This window comes from Argentina anserina, chromosome 2 (genome assembly GCF_933775445.1).
Source record: "Argentina anserina chromosome 2, drPotAnse1.1, whole genome shotgun sequence".
In the NCBI taxonomy this organism is placed as follows: Eukaryota; Viridiplantae; Streptophyta; class Magnoliopsida; order Rosales; family Rosaceae; genus Argentina; species Argentina anserina.
Window position 1 is genome coordinate 12,991,153 of NC_065873.1, and position 19,176 is coordinate 13,010,328.

At 42.5% G+C, this 19,176-nt stretch overlaps 1 protein-coding gene and 1 pseudogene across 3 annotated transcripts; both read right to left on the bottom strand.

Moving 5' to 3' along the window:
• Window positions 1–13,973: 13,973 nt before the first annotated feature.
• LOC126783976 (60S ribosomal protein L23-like) lies at window positions 13,974–14,369 on the bottom strand (annotated as a pseudogene).
• Window positions 14,370–14,994: 625 nt separating this feature from the next.
• On the bottom strand, window positions 14,995–18,065 carry LOC126784771 (DEAD-box ATP-dependent RNA helicase 21-like). 3 transcript variants are annotated; one of them, XM_050510275.1, is made up of 3 exons: window positions 15,732–18,065; window positions 15,297–15,365; window positions 14,995–15,194 (listed from the first exon to the last, which is right to left on the bottom strand). In XM_050510275.1, exon 1 carries the CDS (start codon window positions 17,963–17,965, stop codon window positions 15,836–15,838), a length of 2,130 nt encoding a protein of 709 aa, XP_050366232.1. In that variant the 5' UTR covers window positions 17,966–18,065; the 3' UTR covers window positions 14,995–15,194; window positions 15,297–15,365; window positions 15,732–15,835. The 3 variants fall into 3 exon arrangements, with proteins under 3 accessions (XP_050366232.1, XP_050366233.1, XP_050366234.1); XM_050510276.1 differs by having other exon boundaries at window positions 15,297–15,412; XM_050510277.1 differs by lacking the exon at window positions 15,297–15,365.
• Between the last annotated feature and the right edge of the window lie 1,111 nt (window positions 18,066–19,176).

A 19,176-nucleotide genomic window follows, 5' to 3' on the forward strand; every position in this document is an offset into this window, starting at 1 on the left:
ACTGAATAGAGGCCAATTTAGATGCTTTTCAGCAGATACTCCTCCGCAACAACACCAACCACCCTGCAGACTTTACTCCCAACACTACTGCATAACCAGGCATTACCTTTGGCAGTGTCGCATCAATAGGTCTCTCTTTTCCATCCACCCTATCCCCCAACCACTCTTCTCTCAACCTGCAACACTCACCTCACACTTCCACTTACACTTCCTCCCCAACCATCAATTCCACATCACCTACCATACCACAATCCATGCCTCGAAACACTCATCCACATTCACAACCCCAGGTACAAGGTCATCACTTCAGACCACCACTCCAGCAGAACTTCAACCCCTAGTACCCACTTCCAACCTCTACCACATCCTCCTCACCAACAGTTCGATTGTCCTCCATAGATCGACTTGCCCAGATTCATGGGCGATGACGTATCCAGCTGGTTTGCTATGGCTGAACGTTACCTCAACCAACAACACATACCACAAGACGAGCGTATTGCAACAGTAGTAGCTCATTTTGGTCCCAACCCATCCCACTGGATGTGTAATAATCCTAATTTTTAAAACGATTTTTGATTTGATTTGAAATCTATAAAGTTGTGAAACTCAATTTACACGAATGTGATTGTTTGCGGTGTTACGAAACGAAAAACGGAAACGTTATTGGAACGTTTAATTCGAGAAACGTTACGTTTCCGAACGAATTTATCGACTTTTATTACATCGCTCGGTTGCGAAAATTTTCTTCACGAAAGTTGTAGAGCTCGTCGATACGAGTTCGTGAGTATGTGACGCATTCGAATCGGACGTCGTACGGAAAAGTTATTAACGTCGGAAGTTAGTTTCCGATTTTGGGAACGAGTATATAAAGAACTTTTCTGATTTAGGGTTTCCATTTGTGGAAATCCCTCTCTCTCTCCTCACTCTCTCCGCCTCCCTCTGTTCTCTCTCCCCGAAACCCTCACCCCCCTCCTTCAGAAATTTCCCCTCCAAGATCGGACGAACTCCGGCTCCGTGCTTCTCACCACCGGTCGCCACACCACCACAAGCTCGACTGCGTCCCCTCCGAGGCAAGACGCGCCTCCCTTCATCGTCGTGGATCGACACCGAGCTCCTCCATTCTCTGCAACACACCGCCGCCGTACAAGCCTGCCTAGGGTGCAACACAGGTGCACCTCCATCAACCCTCAAGGCACGGCGCCATCTACGAACGTAGGGAGAGATACGACGACTCACCTCCGCAAGAAATTGACACGATCGGCGACGAATCCGACGGTTCAAACGTTGTTTGAGGTGAGGGATTAGTTTAGCATGATTTTTGTGTTGTTTGTGTGAATTTTTGGATGATTTGGAGTGGAGATGTTGGAGATCGGAGGTGGAATGAAGAAGAGGGGTTACCGCCGCTCTAGGCGGCGCGTGGGAGTGCGTGGGGAGAGTAGGAGGCGGCGTGAGGCCGTGGCGGAGAAGAGGGGGGAAAAAGGGAGAGAAATGGGGCGGCGGAAGCGTGCTACGCGCCGTCCCTGGGTTCGGCGCGTGTGCCTCACGCGCTGCCACACTGAGTGGCGCGTGAGCGTCACGCGTGGCCTGCCGGAGGTGGCGCGTGTACCCCACGCGCCGCCACGTGCGGCGGCACGTGAACAGTGATTCCGAGAAGGGTATTTTGGTAATTTACTTAAGTACGGTAAATGTAAATGTAAATTTTATTTACGTACGGTAAATGTAATTAAATTTTACCTACGGTAAATGTAAATATAAATTACTTCAGTAAATGTAAAAAATAATTTGTAAAAGGGTAATTTAGTAAATTTTATTTACTGAGATTGTATTTACATTTAAACAGTACATATACGTACATAAATACGTATATAGTATTTATACGTACAGAAATACGTACATAGTATTTATACGTACAGAAATACGTATTAATTGTATATTTGTACAGAAATCGTGAATAGTAACAGTGAACAGTAACACTGAATAGTAACTTCGTAAAACCGAAAATTGCTGAACAGTAACCGATTATTACTGTTTCGGCATTTAAAGGTTTACAAAACGATTCTAAATTCTTTTCTTATCTTTTCAAGGTGATCGTTAAATCGAGGAAAAGAATTATCTTCGGGAATTGTGGAATTACGCTCAAGTCAATAAGGTGAGTAAAATCTCACTTATTTACGAATCTACCCTTGCGGTGATTCAAGATTTTGCAAGAGTTTTTAATATTGAATTACGACACGTATACAATATAGTGGATTACATATATATCGTATAAATGGTAATAAGTACATATATATATAGTTTGCTATATTATATACTGTTATGAATTCATTGAAATTGGTCATTTCGAATGACGAGATTTATATATCGAGCATGTGATTTTGATTTGTACAATATGATGTGAGATTATTGTACGTGATTTTAACATTGAGATTGTTAAAATGTTGATTTGTCTTCGGACATGATTTTTGGTACAATATGATGTGAGATTATTGTACGTGATTTTAACATTGAGATTGTTAAAATGTTGATTTGTCTTCGGACATGATTTTTGGTACAATATGATGTGAGATTATTGTACGTGATTTTAACATTGAGATTGTTAAAATGTTGATTTGTCTTCGGACGTGATTTGGTACAATATGATGTGAGATTATTGTACGTGTTTGGCAAGTCGGAACCTAGCCTTTGGCCGGGCGAAAGTTACGATACAGTTAGAGCTCTAGTCTGTCTGCCGTAGTACTGCATGTGAGGTAACGGGTGGTTATCTGCTCATGGGTACTCAGATTGTTTTGGATGTTGGGTAGCGGGTGGCTATCCAATATCGGCGGTGTATTACGAGAGGGGTAACAGATGTGTACCAGCGTTCTTGGTACCCGTATTATAAATGCATTTGGGTAACCAGAAGGGTTACTTAATTTCTCATGAGCGCTTCTTTTCATATTTCTTTGGGACAACCAGATGGGCCGTCCATTGACTCATGAGTGCATTTATATTTGTTTGATTTGTGGATTTTCGTATATATATTAATAAGCGAGTTATATTTTCATTTTACTCATACGAGCTGTAAAGCTTACCGGGTTTGTGTTTACAATCCCGGTGTACCAATTCGATGGTGTAGTGGATAACTCCGCAGGTGTGGATTAGCGGGAATTGACGGACCGCTCAGAGGACTTGAAGTTATTTATCTCCAGCTTGTGTGAGGATTTTGTGTGACTATCTTGTGAGTTTGTTGTGAGGATTACGCAATTCCATTTGTTATAATATTGAATTATAATTTGGGTTGTAATAATCGGTTTAACTGAGTTGTATTTTGAACTCAGAGATGATCCGCTATGGCATTTTAAATGATTTCGATTCGTTGAAATTGTTTGGTGTTTAACGACTTTGAAATTTTGAGTTTTTAAGCTTGGAATTTTGGGGTCGTTACAGGATGAATTTCTTTGAGCAGCGCCATCCACAAGCAACTTGGGGTCAGTTCACTGATGCATTCTGGGGCACTTTGGTGGAGGCTCCATCACTGACTACAAGACAGGTCTGACCCGTCTTCAGCAACGCTCTTCCGTCGACATATTCATATCGGAAGTGATGGCGATTTTCTTGCTTTTTTTAGAGCTGAAACCAGAAATTTAGCATGACGTGAAGATTTTGGATGCTAGCACATTGGCAAGTGCACAACGTATGTCAAGAAAGTGTGAGGTTAAGCTTCAAGACAAACATGTGAACCGTTTTTCTCATCCTCTTCCGTGGCAGGCCACAACGAGACAAACCAACCTGTCCCCTGCTCCATAACTTTCAACCACCACTTCAAGCTCATATCCATTTCACCCCACCCAATCCCGTACTTTAAACACATCTTTCCCATCTCAGTCATCCCTTTCCAATCTGAAACACCAAGGCGGACCCTCATTTTGTCACTAGTCTTTAAACCAGCAAAGAGATCGCTGAGCCCAAGGCTTATGCCTCCATTGTGATGACAGATGGTCCCCAACCCATGTCTGTAAAAAGCCAATTATGGCTCTTCTCGATGGCCCAACAGCTTGTGATGAGGCAGCAGTTGAAGCCACTGAACCAGAAGACTACAACCCAGAATTAGAGGAGCACATGCCAATCCATTCCATCACCACTGCTCAATTGGGAAAGGTATTGAAATTTAGAGGCATGATTAACGATTACTCAGTCACCATATTCCTCAACCCATCAGTGGCTTCGAAAATTGGATATCGTATCTCGCCGCCGCCGGCTATTGGCTTCACCATTGCCATCGGCCAGCTGACTCGTGCCTCTGGCATGGCAAAACAAGTCACTGTAAACATTCAGGGTTATGAATTTATTGATTCATTTGCTTTGATGCCAATAACAGATCCTCCTCCTTGGAATACAATGGTTGGATACACTCGGCTTTGTAGGCTGTCATTTTGCAGAAAAGGTGATGGCTTTCCAATCACATGGTCGTTTTCATGTTCCTCAGGGTATAACTCGCAAGAATTAGAGTTTGGATGCTTTTGCTATTTGTGTGCTTATATCTTCTGACCCACGCTGGTGCCCTCCAAAGCTCATGCCCCTAGCATTACAAACCTGTTAGCCAAATTTGCTGATTTGTTCAATGCACCCATTGGCCACCAAAACGACCGGTTGAACATTGCATTACTCTACTTCCAGGCACCAATCCCGTCAATGTTCGACCATACCGCTATGCACACCCCCAAAAGTCTGAATTGGAGACTCAAGTCCTCGACATGCTCATCCAAGAAATTATTCGGCCTAGTCGAAGCCCATACTCTTCTCCGGTTCTTCTTGTCCGTAAGAAGGAAGGAACATGGCTTTTTTGTGTGGACTACCGAGCACTCAATGAGGTTACATTAAATGATCGATTTCCTATATCGAATGTCGATGAGTTACTTGATGAGCTTCATGGTGCCACATTATTCACCAAGCTTGATCTCCAGTCCGGTTATCATCAACTCCGTATGAATGAGGACGACATTCACAAAACCGTTTTTTGCACTCATGAAGGTCACTATGAATTTGTGGTAATGTGGGCTTTCTAATGCCCCATCTTCTTTTCAAGCCTTGATGACTACTTTACTTAAATCACTCTTACGCAAATGTGTACTAGTTTTTTTTGATGATATTTTGATCTATAGTAAGGATCTTGAATCTCACATCCAACACCTTGAGCTTGCTTTCTCCATTCTCCGAGCCAATGAATTGAGACTCAAAGAATCCAAGTGTCTAATAGCTCAGCCGAAGGTGAAATATTTGGGTCATGTGATCACAAGTGAGGGTGTGGCAGCCGACCCTGAAAAATCAGTGCCTTGATGGACTGGCCCAAGCCTACTACAGTGAAAGCTTTGAGAGGTTTTTGGGCCTAGCTGGATACTATAGAAGATTGGTCCGCAATTTTGCCCTTATAGCCCAACCTCTCACATCTCTTCTCAAGCGGGATCAATTCACCTAGACAGCAAAGGCCGACGTAGCTTTTGCTGCGCTCAAGCACGCAATAACCACCGCACCGGTCCTCACCCTATCGGACTTCTCCCGTCCATTTGTCGTCGAGACTGACGCTTCAGGCACCGGTCTTGGTGTAGTCTTTTCCCAAAACAAGCGACTGGTGGCCTATTTGAGCAAAGCCCTCTCCCCTTACCACCAAAAGCTCTCGGCGTATGACAAAGAGATAATCTCTATCATCTTTGCTGTGGGAAAAATGGCGTCACTATCTCTTGGGTAACAAGTTCAAGATCATCACTGAACACCAAACCTTGCGCCACCTCCTCAACTAGCACATCTCCACACCGTCTCAACATAAATGGCTCTCAAAATTGATGGGTTATGACTATGAGATTGATTACTGGGCTGGTGCCCAGAACACGGCGCCAGATGCGTTGTCAAGAAAGTTTGAGGTTTGTGCCATCCAAACTATCTCTGCCCTTGTTTTTGATTTTGTGCATCAAATTGATCAAGCTTGCTTAAGAGATGTTGAGGCCCAATCTATTGTTCAAGCTTTGCTTACTGGTGCTCCCACAAAGGCAAAATTCTCTTTAATTAATGGCAGATTGCATTACAAGCAGCGAATTTTCGTACCATAGTTATCAGAATTCCGGGCTAAGTTGTTATTTGAGTTTCATGCTTCACCTTAAGCAGGTCATTCTAGATATTTGCGTACTTATGTGCGCCTTGCTCGAAATTTTGCTTGGCCGGAGATGCGTAAGCATGTCAAGTCTTACATTGCAGAATGTGATCAATGTCAGAGACAATCCTATGAGACTATTCGGCCGCCGGGTTTGTTGCAGCCCCTCCTCTTTCGGCGGAGATTTACACGGATATCTCTATGGATTTTGTGGATGATCTGCCACTGTCGCAAAGTCATAACGCCATCATGGTTGTGGTTGATCGCCTCTCTAAGTATGCGTATTTCGTTCCGGTCTCTCACCCTTATTCGGCTTCAGGAATAGCTGTTGTGTTCACCAAAGAGATTTTTCGTTTGCATGGTATGCCTCACACTATTGTCAGTGACCGTGATCCTATATTTATTAGCCAATTTTGGCGTGCTTTTCACAAGCAACAAGGCACCAAGCTATGTCATAGCTCAGCTTACCAGCCATAATCAGATGGCCAAACGGAAGTTGTCAATCGTTCACTAGAGCATTACCTTCGTTGTTATGTTGCTGCAAGCCTTCTTCTTGGGCTAAATTATTGCATTGGGCGGTATGGTGGTATAACACAACATTCCACTCCTCCATTAAGATGACTCTGTTTGAAGCCTTGTACGACAAACCTCCACCTTCGGTTGCAAGATATCTCTTTCTGGTTCCACCACAATTCAAGCAGTGGATGCGGCCCTCCACACTCATGATCAACTTCTATGCCTCCTCAAGCAACACTTAGAAGTTGCACGCAATAGAATGAAGCAGCAAGTTGACAAGCAGCGCACAGACATGGAATTTCAGGAAGGCGATTGTGTTTTCCTCAAGCTTCACCCATATCGACAACAACCCTTGGTCAAGCGCCGTTCCCACAAGCTCGCTCATCGCTTATACGGGCCGTTCAAGGTCGCTGCAAAGGTCGGAGCAGTAGCTTACATGCTTCAGTTGCCCACTTGCTCCAAAATTCATCTTGTCTTCCATGTTTATTTACTGAAGAGGAGACTTGGTGAAGGCACCCCTGCTTCTACAACCCTCTCTCCATTTGATGACAATGGTGAATTTCTTTGGACACCTGAAAGGGTGCCAGACATTGCAATGCAAAGGATACAACATCGCTCAGTGACAATGTGGCTGGTTCGATGGACTGGTCTCCCTGAGGAGGATGCTTCTTGGCAGGTAGCGGACTCCATCGTGGCCAAGTTTCCAAACTTTGGTGCTTGAGGACAAGCACCTTCTTAAGGGGGCAGGACTTGTTAGGACCATTCCCATTAGGCTAAGGTAATCTGATGTCTTCACGTGCTAATCCAATATCCCTTTCATCTGCAAGGTCTTTATCTTGACTTGTTTTGGTTGTATTCTCTTGCTCTCTTATGTATCCTAGAATATAGGATATTTTGTACTATTCGGTGGCTGGAGACCACTTCCTTGCTTTGTATTATTCAGTGGCTAGAGACCACTTTCTTGCTTATATATGTTATACTTTGCCTTGGTTGAGGAGGATGAATGAAATTATGAAGTATTATTTTCTTCCTTCTTTTCTTACTGTATGAAATTATGAAGTGGTACTTTCCCTTAGTTATTGTCTCTATCAGTATGAAGGGGAGGTTCAGCTAGGAAAAGATGTGTCAAGATTTTAGGGATAGGTATCAGATCAGTTACAGTACCCTCTGGAAGACTAGAGAGAATGAGACGGGACATCTGAAGTTGGTGATTGACCTTCTTAGTCCACTCGACATGTGTCTTCATGGTGGTGACCGCCACCTTCAACCAATGAGGACTAGGAAAGGCATTGAGCTCTGGTTAATCTTTGTCAGGAAGCAAAGAGAAATGTGAGCTGCGCTCCTTCACAGGAGACCTAAAGAATTTGAAACCCAAGGGAAAGAGACATCAAGATAATCATCTATCGATGTCTCAGAGTATTTATTTTGGGGACCGCGACTTGGACCAGGCCGTGAAACATAACCACGGTGTAGAAATCTCCTGGTTTGAGGCCTTCTCTGGTGAGCTCTCGCCGGAGTGCGGTTTAGCCAAGACTAAGGTTTAACAATAAGAGAACTCCTCTTCATCCACGGCCTGTACAATCCGACGATGTTCTCCGGTTCTCCACCATCCCTGCAAGGATCGAGACTGTGCCCTAGCCTTCCACACTTGTAGCAAAAGTCACAGAGCCCTTCATACTTATAGTCCACTCTAGTTGTTGAGTAGTACCAAAAGCCAGTGGGTAGAGGACGTCTTGAATTCAGCAACACCTTCACTCTAAGGAAACCTTGCAGTTTTGCATCCACATCATCAATGTTCTCCGTCTCTAAGACAGTTCCAATGCCGTCACCAATCATCTTAGCATTTCTCGAGTTTAGCTCTTCCTTGGAAAGACCTGAAATCTGAACCCAATACCAGACATTGCGAAAATGAGCATCATGAAGGCTAAGATCTAGAAGCCATCTTACCACATTGAACCTCATCTTGTCCACATGCCAGGGGCCACCATGCAAAAGTGCAGCAGGTCCCTCAGGGGTGGCCATGATTGAGAAGATGTTGCGGTGTATATGACGGATACGTAGATTTCCCAGGTGCTTCCATGAAGTGCGCAGAGAACCCTTGATACTTCCAATATTTGGAACCGTATCGGCAATAATAGCTCCCAAAAGAGCCACCTCGTTTTCAACCTCGTCTAGACAGCAAATGTGTTCTAGCCGAGCAACAAGGTGGTCATGCAAAGCCATGACAGGAGGCCAAGGACAAGAGAGGGGGACCAAGATGCCACCACGTTAGGGATTGATCAAGACAAAGCTTCAAAACCAGGAGAGACAAATAAAATAGTTACCACGAGACAGCATATGGATAGAGAGAGCTGTGAATGAAAGCACAGAGATGCAGGTGAACTAGGTACGAGGGGGGGGGGGGGATAAAAGTTTTTGCGAAGATTAGGGATCGATAAGGTTTCAGTTTGGAAGGGGATAAAGATGGGTTGCCAAAGATTATTGAGAGAAGGGAGGTGTTCTCTCAGAAAAAGGATGCCCTGTTTTCCAAGAACAAACCAATTTGTGGAGTTCAATTTTTTCCTCTAAACATTTGTAGAATAAGTTGTCTTAGTTATCAATAAACTCTGACCCCTTTACCTAAAAATAAAAAGAAGAGTCGTATAATTATTCCCATCACTGAAGGATTAATCCAGGAAACAATATGGAAAATCATAACGGTATGTATCAATTCTATCAAATGCAAACATGTTTTTCCTATATAATAATTTGAACTTTAAGGGGAAATAATACACCACTTACATGCAAGCAAATACTGATAATCTGATATCATCAGTGGTTAGCCGCCTTCGTCTCAGGTATGGGTCTTGGGAACAATGTAAACATTCTATTTGAAAGTTGCGTGTTTTTTTTTTGGGTTCCCTTTTTGTTTAAGAAGAAGAAAGCTAAACTCTAGCTACCAAGTTCTGTTTAAATTTACAGATGTCGTTGCAAATTATTCGCGACTAAGCATCTTAATACAATGCAACTTGTTTTGGATTTGCTGAATTTTCAATTTAGATTTATTGCAAACCAACTGCGATTCAGTTTACACCGTCACTCTCGCTTGTACATACTAGAATCGTATTGTCATTATCTACAACGGTGAAGTTATATGTAATACCCCGAATATTCATATCTAATTTCCAATGAGTTCCCTGATATTATTAAGTTGGTCATTGTCCAATTTTATTTCACGAGAATGAAAACGAAAGGGTTCGAAAGATTAATTGTTCGGGAACATTCAATCTGACGAGTCTAAGAGTTGACTTTTGACTCATTGGGTTTCTTAGAAACCTTCTTACATGAAAGTCGTAGAGCTCTTCGATACGAATTTGTGGACACACGGCATGCCTAAATCGGAGTTCGTATGAAGAAGTTACGAATCAAAAGATTTTTGGACATTTTTTGAAAATAGTATAAATAGGGAAATTAAAGAGAAAAAAGGGGAGAAAAATCAGAAATTCGGATCGGTACTGTTCACGGGTGCTGTTTACCCCGAAAAAATCTAGAAATTCTCTCCCCTAGCAGCCGACTTTAGGCCACCGGATATCCGTTGTTCGGCCTCCATAGAGCGGCGCATCGGTCACGCTTAAAAGGTTGTTGCGTCCCCTGTTGATTGGTGGCAGTGCCACCCGCCATCTTGCCGCCGTTTGGGAGCGATGAAGCCCGAAAGTTCTCTTGAAAATGCATATTTCACCGAACTTCAACTCGTCGGATCTCCCTCCTCCAGCAACCAATCGGTAAGATTCTTGTCCCATTTTAAAAGTCTCCTTCCATACTACAAACCCTCCAAAAGATTTAACCCAAATCGTTAGGAGAATCGAAGAAAAGAAATCCTAGGTTTTAAATTTAGGCTTTTCGGTTTTGTTAAATTGAATTGTTTAGGCTCGGAATTAGACTTTATGGTGAACTAGGAAGTTGTTATGAATGTTATTTAGATTGTGGTGGTGAAATTTGGTGGTCATTGGTGGCATTCGGTGAACAGTGGCGCCCCATGAACAATGTTTTATGAACAACATTTAGTTGTACTGAAAATCGTCACCTGATATTTTACGTATCGTTTTCTAAGCATTTTATCATGCTATTAGGTGACCGACGAAATGAGTGAGGAAATTACTTTCAGTGTCGTGGAAGTTGCACGCAAGAATAAGGTGAGTAAACCTCACAATGATCATCATGATTGAAGTAATATTATAATTATTGAATTTAGTATGAGTTATCACCATAATCGTTGTATCACTAGTTTATAAAAATTATTTTAAAAATATGTTTTGGTTTAAATTACGTGAACTTGATCGTCTACGGTTCATGGGTAAATGAAACGCTATTTTAATAAATGATTTTTAAAAAGGTTTTAATGATTATGGACTATGGTGAATGTGAGTAAATCTCATTAAAACGAGTCTACCCTTAGCGGTGACTCATATTTACGTTTCCTTAAAAAGATCGAACAATGACATGTATATAACATAATGGGCTTTGTATGTGTATAAAATGGTAAATACGATACATATATATGAGTTGCTATATTATATACTGTTACGTTCTTATCTCCAAATGAATTATACTGTGACAACTATATTTATTTTATTTGAGCACGAGTCGCTTGTTGTAGTACAATAACATGACTGGATTGTTATTGTACGTGGTTTTGACATTGAGTTTTGTTAAAACGTTTTCTGTCTTCGAACGTGTTTTTCTGTCTTCGGACCAGTCTTCGGACGTGTTCGCATGTCGGAACCTAGCCTTGACCGGGTGACAGTTACTATTCAGTTAGAGCTCTAGTATGTCTGCCAGTGTACGGCATGAGGGGTAACATATGTGTTACCTGCTTATGAGTACCCATATGTTTTGATATTGGGTAACATATGGGTTGCCCAGTGTCTGGCGGCGTACTGCATGAGGGGTAACAGATGAGTACCTGGGTCTCATGAGTACCCGTATTATAAGTGTAATTTGGGTAAACAGATGGGTTGCCCAATGTCGCATAAGCACTCATATTTTCAGATATTATTGGACATCTAGATGGGTCGTCCTGTAACTCATGAGTGCATTTATAATTAAATGTTTTTAGTTTTTTTTTTCTTTTGTATACTATGTGTGTTATACTGTTAGTTTACTCATATGAGCTGCAAAGCTTACTGGGTTTGTGTTTACAATCCCGGTGCACCTATTCGATGGTGTAGGGGATAGTTCTGCAAGTGTAGATTAGCAGAATTAGAGGGCTTTCTCTGAAGATTGTCGAATATTTCTTCATGTTGTTCGTGGTGAGGATTGAGTGAATTTTACATTTCCATTGGTTGTGTATTATTCAATTCAACTGAGTCATGTTGTGGACTCAATTTCGATACATTGTTATGATAAGATGATTTCAATATATTTGAGATTGTTTTAGAGTTTTCATGGCTTCGAATTCGAATTTTTATCATTCGAATTTCGAGGCTGTGGCAGTTGGTATCAGAGCGTAGGTTGCGTATTTGGTGATCTATCAGGGATTACACTTTTCTTATCTTATTTCTTGTGACGTGATTTCTAGAACTACGCTTTCCTGCAGGATTCACTATTTGTTTTCTTGTATGTTCTTTCTAGTATGAGTGTGTTGTGGGTTGGCGTTGTGTGTGTGTGAGTCTTGTGATGACTATTCTGGGGAGTGACTTCGGGTTGCCGTAACCTCAGGAATATCTTTGTGTTTTGCTTGAGTGTTGACTATACTAGGAAGTGACTTCGGGTTGCCGTAACCTGATGTATAGATTTGAATAATTCGATTGGTTGTTGACTATATTGGGGAGTGACTTCGGGTTGCCGTAACCTCAGGTATAGATTAAAGTGAGTCGATTTGTTATTGACTATACTGGGGAGTGACTTCAGGTTGCCGTAACCTCAGGTATAGATAAGAGTGAGTTGATTGATTGTTGGCTATACTGGGGAGTGATTTCGGATTGTCGTAACCTCAAGTATAGATTAGAGTGAGTCGATTGGTTGTTGACTATACTAGGGAGTGACTTCGGGTTGTCGTAACCTCAAGTATAGATTAGAGTGAGTGGTTTGGTCGTTTGTCTGTTCTGAGGAGTGACTTCGGGTTGCCGTAACCTTAGGAGTAGAGTTGTGTGTGTGGTTAGTGATTGCCGTAGTTGTGGAGTGCTATATATATCATGTGTGGATTGATATGTATTGTACGTGTTGTTTGTGGTGTGTATATATATCATGTGTGGATTGATATATATTGTGCGTGTGTTTGTGGTGTGTATATATATATCATGCGTGGATTGATATATATTGTACGCATTGTTTGTAGTGTCTATATCATGCGTGAATTGATATATTACACGTATTGTTGACTATCATCTAGGATGATGCTAGTGGTGTTGAGCGGAGTTCGTGTTTTTTTTGTTTGTTTACTTATCTCTTGTATCCTATTGTTTGTTACGTGATTTCTGAACTAAAAGATTATGCATGAATCACTTATCTTCTTCTGTGATTTTCTTCTTGCTATACGTGAATTCATGAACTATGCTTTCATGTAGGATTCACCGATTGTTTTCTTGTTTAGTGGTGTGTTGGTTGGACCTTGAGTAAGAGGTAGAGAGAGTATCGTAGAATGTGATGAGCGTGGTGTTATTGTTGTTAAGATGATAATGTTAAGTCGAGAACTGAACTTTGATTAAGATGTGATGCGTTATCTATTATCGTTGTTGCATGTTATTGTTGTTGTTTATATGTTGAGTAGTTATATTCAGTTTACTCATACCAGCTGTGAAGCGGACCGGATTTGTGTTTGCAATCCTGGTGTACCAATTAATAGTGCAGGGGGTAGTCCCGCAGGTTGTACGCAATTGCGGTTGGTAAGTCGAGCAGCTGTCAGTAACGTGCTATTTGATTTAATTCTTTAATTTTGGTGAGTCTCGAGTGAAACTTACAACTGTAATTTATACTTAATGGTAAACAATACGTTCAGATTCAAGTTGTAACTAAGTTTGTTATTTAAACTCAAGATCGATATTCAACAGTTGTATTGTAATTTCAATTACATTGAGATTATTGTATAGTGTTAGCATTCTAAATTTTGAAATTAGACTGTTCAAAATTTAGGGTCGCTACAATATAATATCAGAAACACATCATAAAAAGTCGTCCTAGATAATAAACAATATGGAGCCTCTGCTCCGCCATTTTTTGTGCTCTGTCTGTTTGGGTTTTCAGTTCAACGGGGCCTGGGGTTGGGCTTTGCCCCCTCTTTTTTGAATTTCAATCATAAAAAAAAAAAAACAGAGCCGAAACTCAAGACATATTGTACTACTCTTACTATTCTCTTTCAAACAATAGCATTGGCAGTGCTGGCGATTTTTTTTTTTGAAATGGGCAAGAGATCTGCGCACTCCTTCCCGATCGGTCAAGAAATCGCCGACCCCTTCATCTCTCCTTCAAGGTTTGCAATCACACCCGCGTTGTCCTCAAAGTACATGAACACTCCGTCCTTTCGGCGCCACGGCTTCCTCTGACAAACCTCCACAGCCATCAACACCTTCTTCCTCAGATATGGCTTCCCCTTCTTCACAGTGGCCATCACCATGTCGTCAACGCAGGTCAACGGCAGACAGTTGAGGCGCCCCTTGATCCGCTTGACGGATATGATGTAGAGGTTCTTGGCTCCGGTGTTGTCGGCACAGTTGATCGTGGCTGACGTGGCGTCTCCGGCGCGTCGATCAACGTGTCAAAAACTCAAGATTTCTGATACACCACCTGGCGTGTCCGATACGAAAAAAAACATGTCGTGTCGTATCGTCGTGTCGGGGCTTGTCAGACATGGCGACACTCCAAGCTTTGCCGTGTCCGTGCAACATAGCCCATTACAAGTTAAATATTCACATCCCAACAAATATTGCAAAGAGACTTAGGGTACACTGTGACGGAGGGTGAAGATTGTGAGCCCAGAAAGTGCTTAGGGGCTGCCTTTTTTCTTCTATAATAGTATAATCAACTTTGACATCCTACCAGTTATAATACTAAAATTTTCACCTCCATGAGCTTTTATTCTTGTAGAATTAAAGAGCTCATATGAGCCAAGATTTAAGCTTTGATCTTACATCATTTACTGTATACAGGTAAGGGCAATTTCAAAACACATAACCGAATTCATGCTAATCCCGAATATTAAAAACAATTGGAGATTTGGAGTGATATGGGGATCAGAAACACACTATAAAATATAGTCCAACAAACAAAGATTATTCCTACTTAAGTTTTTTTTAAAGCCAATAACTATTTTAAGTTATAAGAACCATGTAATGCTAATGCACAACTCCGACCACTTAGAGCTTTGTAAATTTACTATCTGCAACTTAAATGCCTAGATATTATATTTGATAACAAATATGATACGGGTCATACAATTTTTTGTTAAATATCGGTTGTACAATGGCATTGATTGTATTATTGCACATAAGGATCTAACACACACACACAAGCAATAACAAATGCAGATTCACCTGAAAATCACTTTGTCATCTCCCTTCATCAGTTGACCACATATGGACTGAATCACATGAAAATCAAAACGAAATAACAGTTATCATCAACAATTGTTTCAATAATTAAACAGAAATGTAGAAGAAGCTTAAGATAGCAACTAAGCTACCATATAAAAAACGCCAGTAGGTGTCTGCTTGATTCTGCACTGCTGCCTGGCAAGGTGGTCAAGCAGGCTCTGTTACCAGGAACACTAGTTACACTATGATGAAAGTGACCCAGGCACTGTGTACACTATGATGCAGCAGTAGTTTTAATACTCTATCTCTACACTAATATCTGATATGATAACCATGTTCTACCACATGAGCAAAAGAAAAACAAAAATCAAAAGGAAAAAACTTTTAAAACACCTTATGGAATAAACCAAATAAACATTCCAAACTGATATCATCATGAACATATCACTAATAAACGAGTTTCAGGACTAAGAATAATATTTTAGAAACAAAAGAAGAGGAAAGCAAAAACATCAATTGTTCAATACAACAGGATCCCTATTAAATTTTAGATGAGCATAATCCTATTCAGAAACAAAACTCACTTCCTTAGTTCCAGCAGAAGCAAATATGTCCGAGCCACTAAATCACCATCACAAGAAACAATCCGTTGGGCATCCTTCAAGATGTCTGTTGAACTCCTAATTTCTCAATGCGTAAAGATAGTGTCATTACGTCTAGGTGGCCTATCAGGAATTGAACCAGGCTTGAACTTTGAGGCTTCATGTTTCGCCAGCTCAGGAGGAACATGACAGTTACTCTGAATGAGCATCTGCTTGAGATCATAGAAGACGTCAGTGTCGTGAATTGTCAACAGTGATGTGGCAACACCAGTCTTCCCTGCACGTCCAGTACGTCCAATACGATGGGTGTATGTTTCAATACTTGAAGGCATATCATAATTAATTACGTGGGCCACATCAGGTATATCAATACCACGTCCTGCAACATCCGTTGCAACAAGGACATTGAATCTCCTGGTCCTGAAACCTTCAAGGCTGATTTCTCTCTGGTCTTGTGATTTCCCACCATGCAAAGTGGTCACACGATAGCCATTTTTATCCAAACTCTTGGCTACATAATCAGCAGTTTTCTTGGTGTTAACAAACACAATAGCAGTCTTATCGCCAAGTTCATCAAGCAATCTCTTTAGCCTCTCAAACTTCTCAGCATCCTTACTCCAGACCACATTTTGAGTGATTAAATCAGTGGTCTTTCCAGCTGTACCAATTGTAACTACAACAGGATTCCTCAAATACTTCCTAGCAAGGCGCTCCACCGCAGGAGGCATGGTGGCACTAAACATATAAGTGGTTCTGTAAATCTTCTTGTCATCAAGCTCTTCATCCTCATTCTCAGGTTTAAAATTACTGGAAGGCATTGCATCCAAAACACCCACGACCTGCGGCTCAAACCCCATATCAATCATCCTATCAGCCTCATCAAGAACAACATAATTGCACTGATTCAAAACAGCATACCGCCTCTCCAAACAATCAATCAAACGCCCCGGTGTAGCAATAACAACCTCACACCCTTGCCTAATTTTAAAACCCTGTTCCTCAATCGACTGCCCACCAACGATAGAAACCACTTTAATACCCAAGTAATGCGCAAACTTCACAGTCTCTTCCTCAATCTGCTGAGCAAGCTCACGAGTCGGTGCCATAACAACAGCATAAGGCCCCTCGGCCTCATTCTCCTCGCTAATAGGAGGCAACCTGGATATATAAGTCAACATAGGAAGCACAAACGCGGCAGTCTTACCAGAACCAGTCTCCGCAATGCCAATAACATCACGCTGCTGAAGCCCCAAAGGAATCGCCGCCATCTGAATCGGCGAAGGCTTCTTATAACCAGCCCTGTCCACAGCCTTTAGCAGCTCCGAACTCAGCCTACTCTCCCCCCAACTCCTCATCGGCCTCGGAATCCTAGACCCCTTGTATGATATATTAAAATCCTCCCTAAATATCCTCCAGTCCCTCTCAGTCATCTCCTCCAGCTTCTTATCAGTCCAATGACGATCCACTCTCATGTCGAAAGTATCATACAGCTCAGCAGCCTCCTCCTTGAGCCTCTGCGCCGCAGCCTCCTCCGGCCTCTCCTCCACGCCGTCCTTCTTCCTAATCTCATCCCTCAGCTCCCTCTCCTGCTTCACCGCAAGCTTCTTCTGCTCCCTGCGGTCCATTCCGGCACGAAAGCCTCTCCCGAACAAGAGCTGAGCCTCGTGAGGGTTCTGATACAGAGCATTCATATCACGTGAGGTGTCCTCAGTGTTCTCCCAATCGAAAGAAAATCTGAACTTCTCGCTAGGCTTAATCACACGCTTCTTCGGCTTCTTCGAGCCGAGGTACTGCTCCTTAATGGCTTCAAGCTCCTTATCGCGCTCCCGGTCCGCCAGCTTGTCCAGCCGGGCCCGCTCTCTGGCCTTGGCTTCCTCCTCGCGCTCCCTCTCACGGTTGTCACGGTCGCGGTTGCGCCGCTCCGTTTCGCGCTCCCGGTCGCGATCTCGATCGCTCCGGGAGTACCGATCCCGGTCGCGGTCGCGGTCTCGGTCGCGGTCGCGGTCCCTGTCGCGGTCGGAATTGGAGCTGGAGGGGACGGAATCCGAGGAGCGGACATTGGAGAGGAGCTGCTGCTGGCGGCGTTTTTGTTCGTCGTGTTCTTCTTGGCGGCGTTGTAGGGCAAGCTTCTCGCGCTCGGCTTTGGTTAGGAAGACGGGTTTCTTGGGCGGTAGGGAGGAAGAGACGGCGGCGACGCCGTCGACGGAGCGTTTCATTGTGCAGAGAAGGTTTAGGGTTTGTGGAGAGATTTAGGATTTTCTGATGTTGTTTCGAAGAAAATAGATGAAAACGAGACATCGACTGTAATTATAGGTCGTCACTGGCGTTGGTATACTAGTCTTTTTTAGTTTTCTGAAAATATTTCTTTTATGTTAAAACAATAAGAAAATGCCATACAAATATACCACGAGAAAATCTAGCGAGTGACTGGTAACATTTGGTCTAGTAATACCGGTTTTTTTTTTTTAAAAAACAAGGGTTAGTGCGGCTGTTCTCAAATTTTTATTAATGAAACCGTTGAATACAAGGGAGGACATGAAGCTTAAACATCTGATTATAAAGATCTAACATAATATCAAAGGTCTTTACAAACAAATACCCAACAAAGTACCAACCAGCAAAAAGTATTACACAAATGATGACTCTATTTGCTTTCGACCAATAGTGACATGGTGGAGAGATTACTAGATATGCAACCCTATCAACGATGAAGTAGCAATTACATATCTTAATGTCTAATAAAACGACTCTCCCACTATGTTGCCGCCGGAGTAACCCGACGACATTTGGTCTCATCCTGCCATTAGGAGGTTGTAACCATCTGACTAAACAAATGATGCACCGCCTACCTAGAGCAGATAAAGCACACGAGGTGCATAAACCGGTGCAAGGCCCATTTTGCCCTACCATACAATGATAGGGTATTATTAGGGACATAAAGCCACTTAGAACTAAAATTAAACTACAATAAAACATGAATAGCAAAAAAATTAAAATAGTATTGGACCTGGGCCAAAACCCAAGCCCAATTATTTTCAGCCGAAACTAGAAGAAATGGCCTATAGGTGCATTGCCACTGCCATGTTGGTAACCTTGCCTATTCATCGATTGCAGCAGCTCTGACGCCACCACGATACACAACCCGATCACTGGCCAACCTTCCTTCCACCCACCATCCTCGTTCAGCTGACAAGGGTCGCCACTCCAAGATACGGCTTTGCACCCGGATCGAAATTTAACACCAACACCAAAGCTCGTACGCCAACGCCTCCCTAGATCGCCACTGTCATTCCCCAACAGATCCAAGCTAACAAAACGGTAGATCCACAGCTCCACCACCACAACTCCAGTTGGGCTCACCACTAGACACTAGGTCCCTACTCACCCGTCCGACGACGACGCCGCCACGAGGGCCTACCGTTGGATC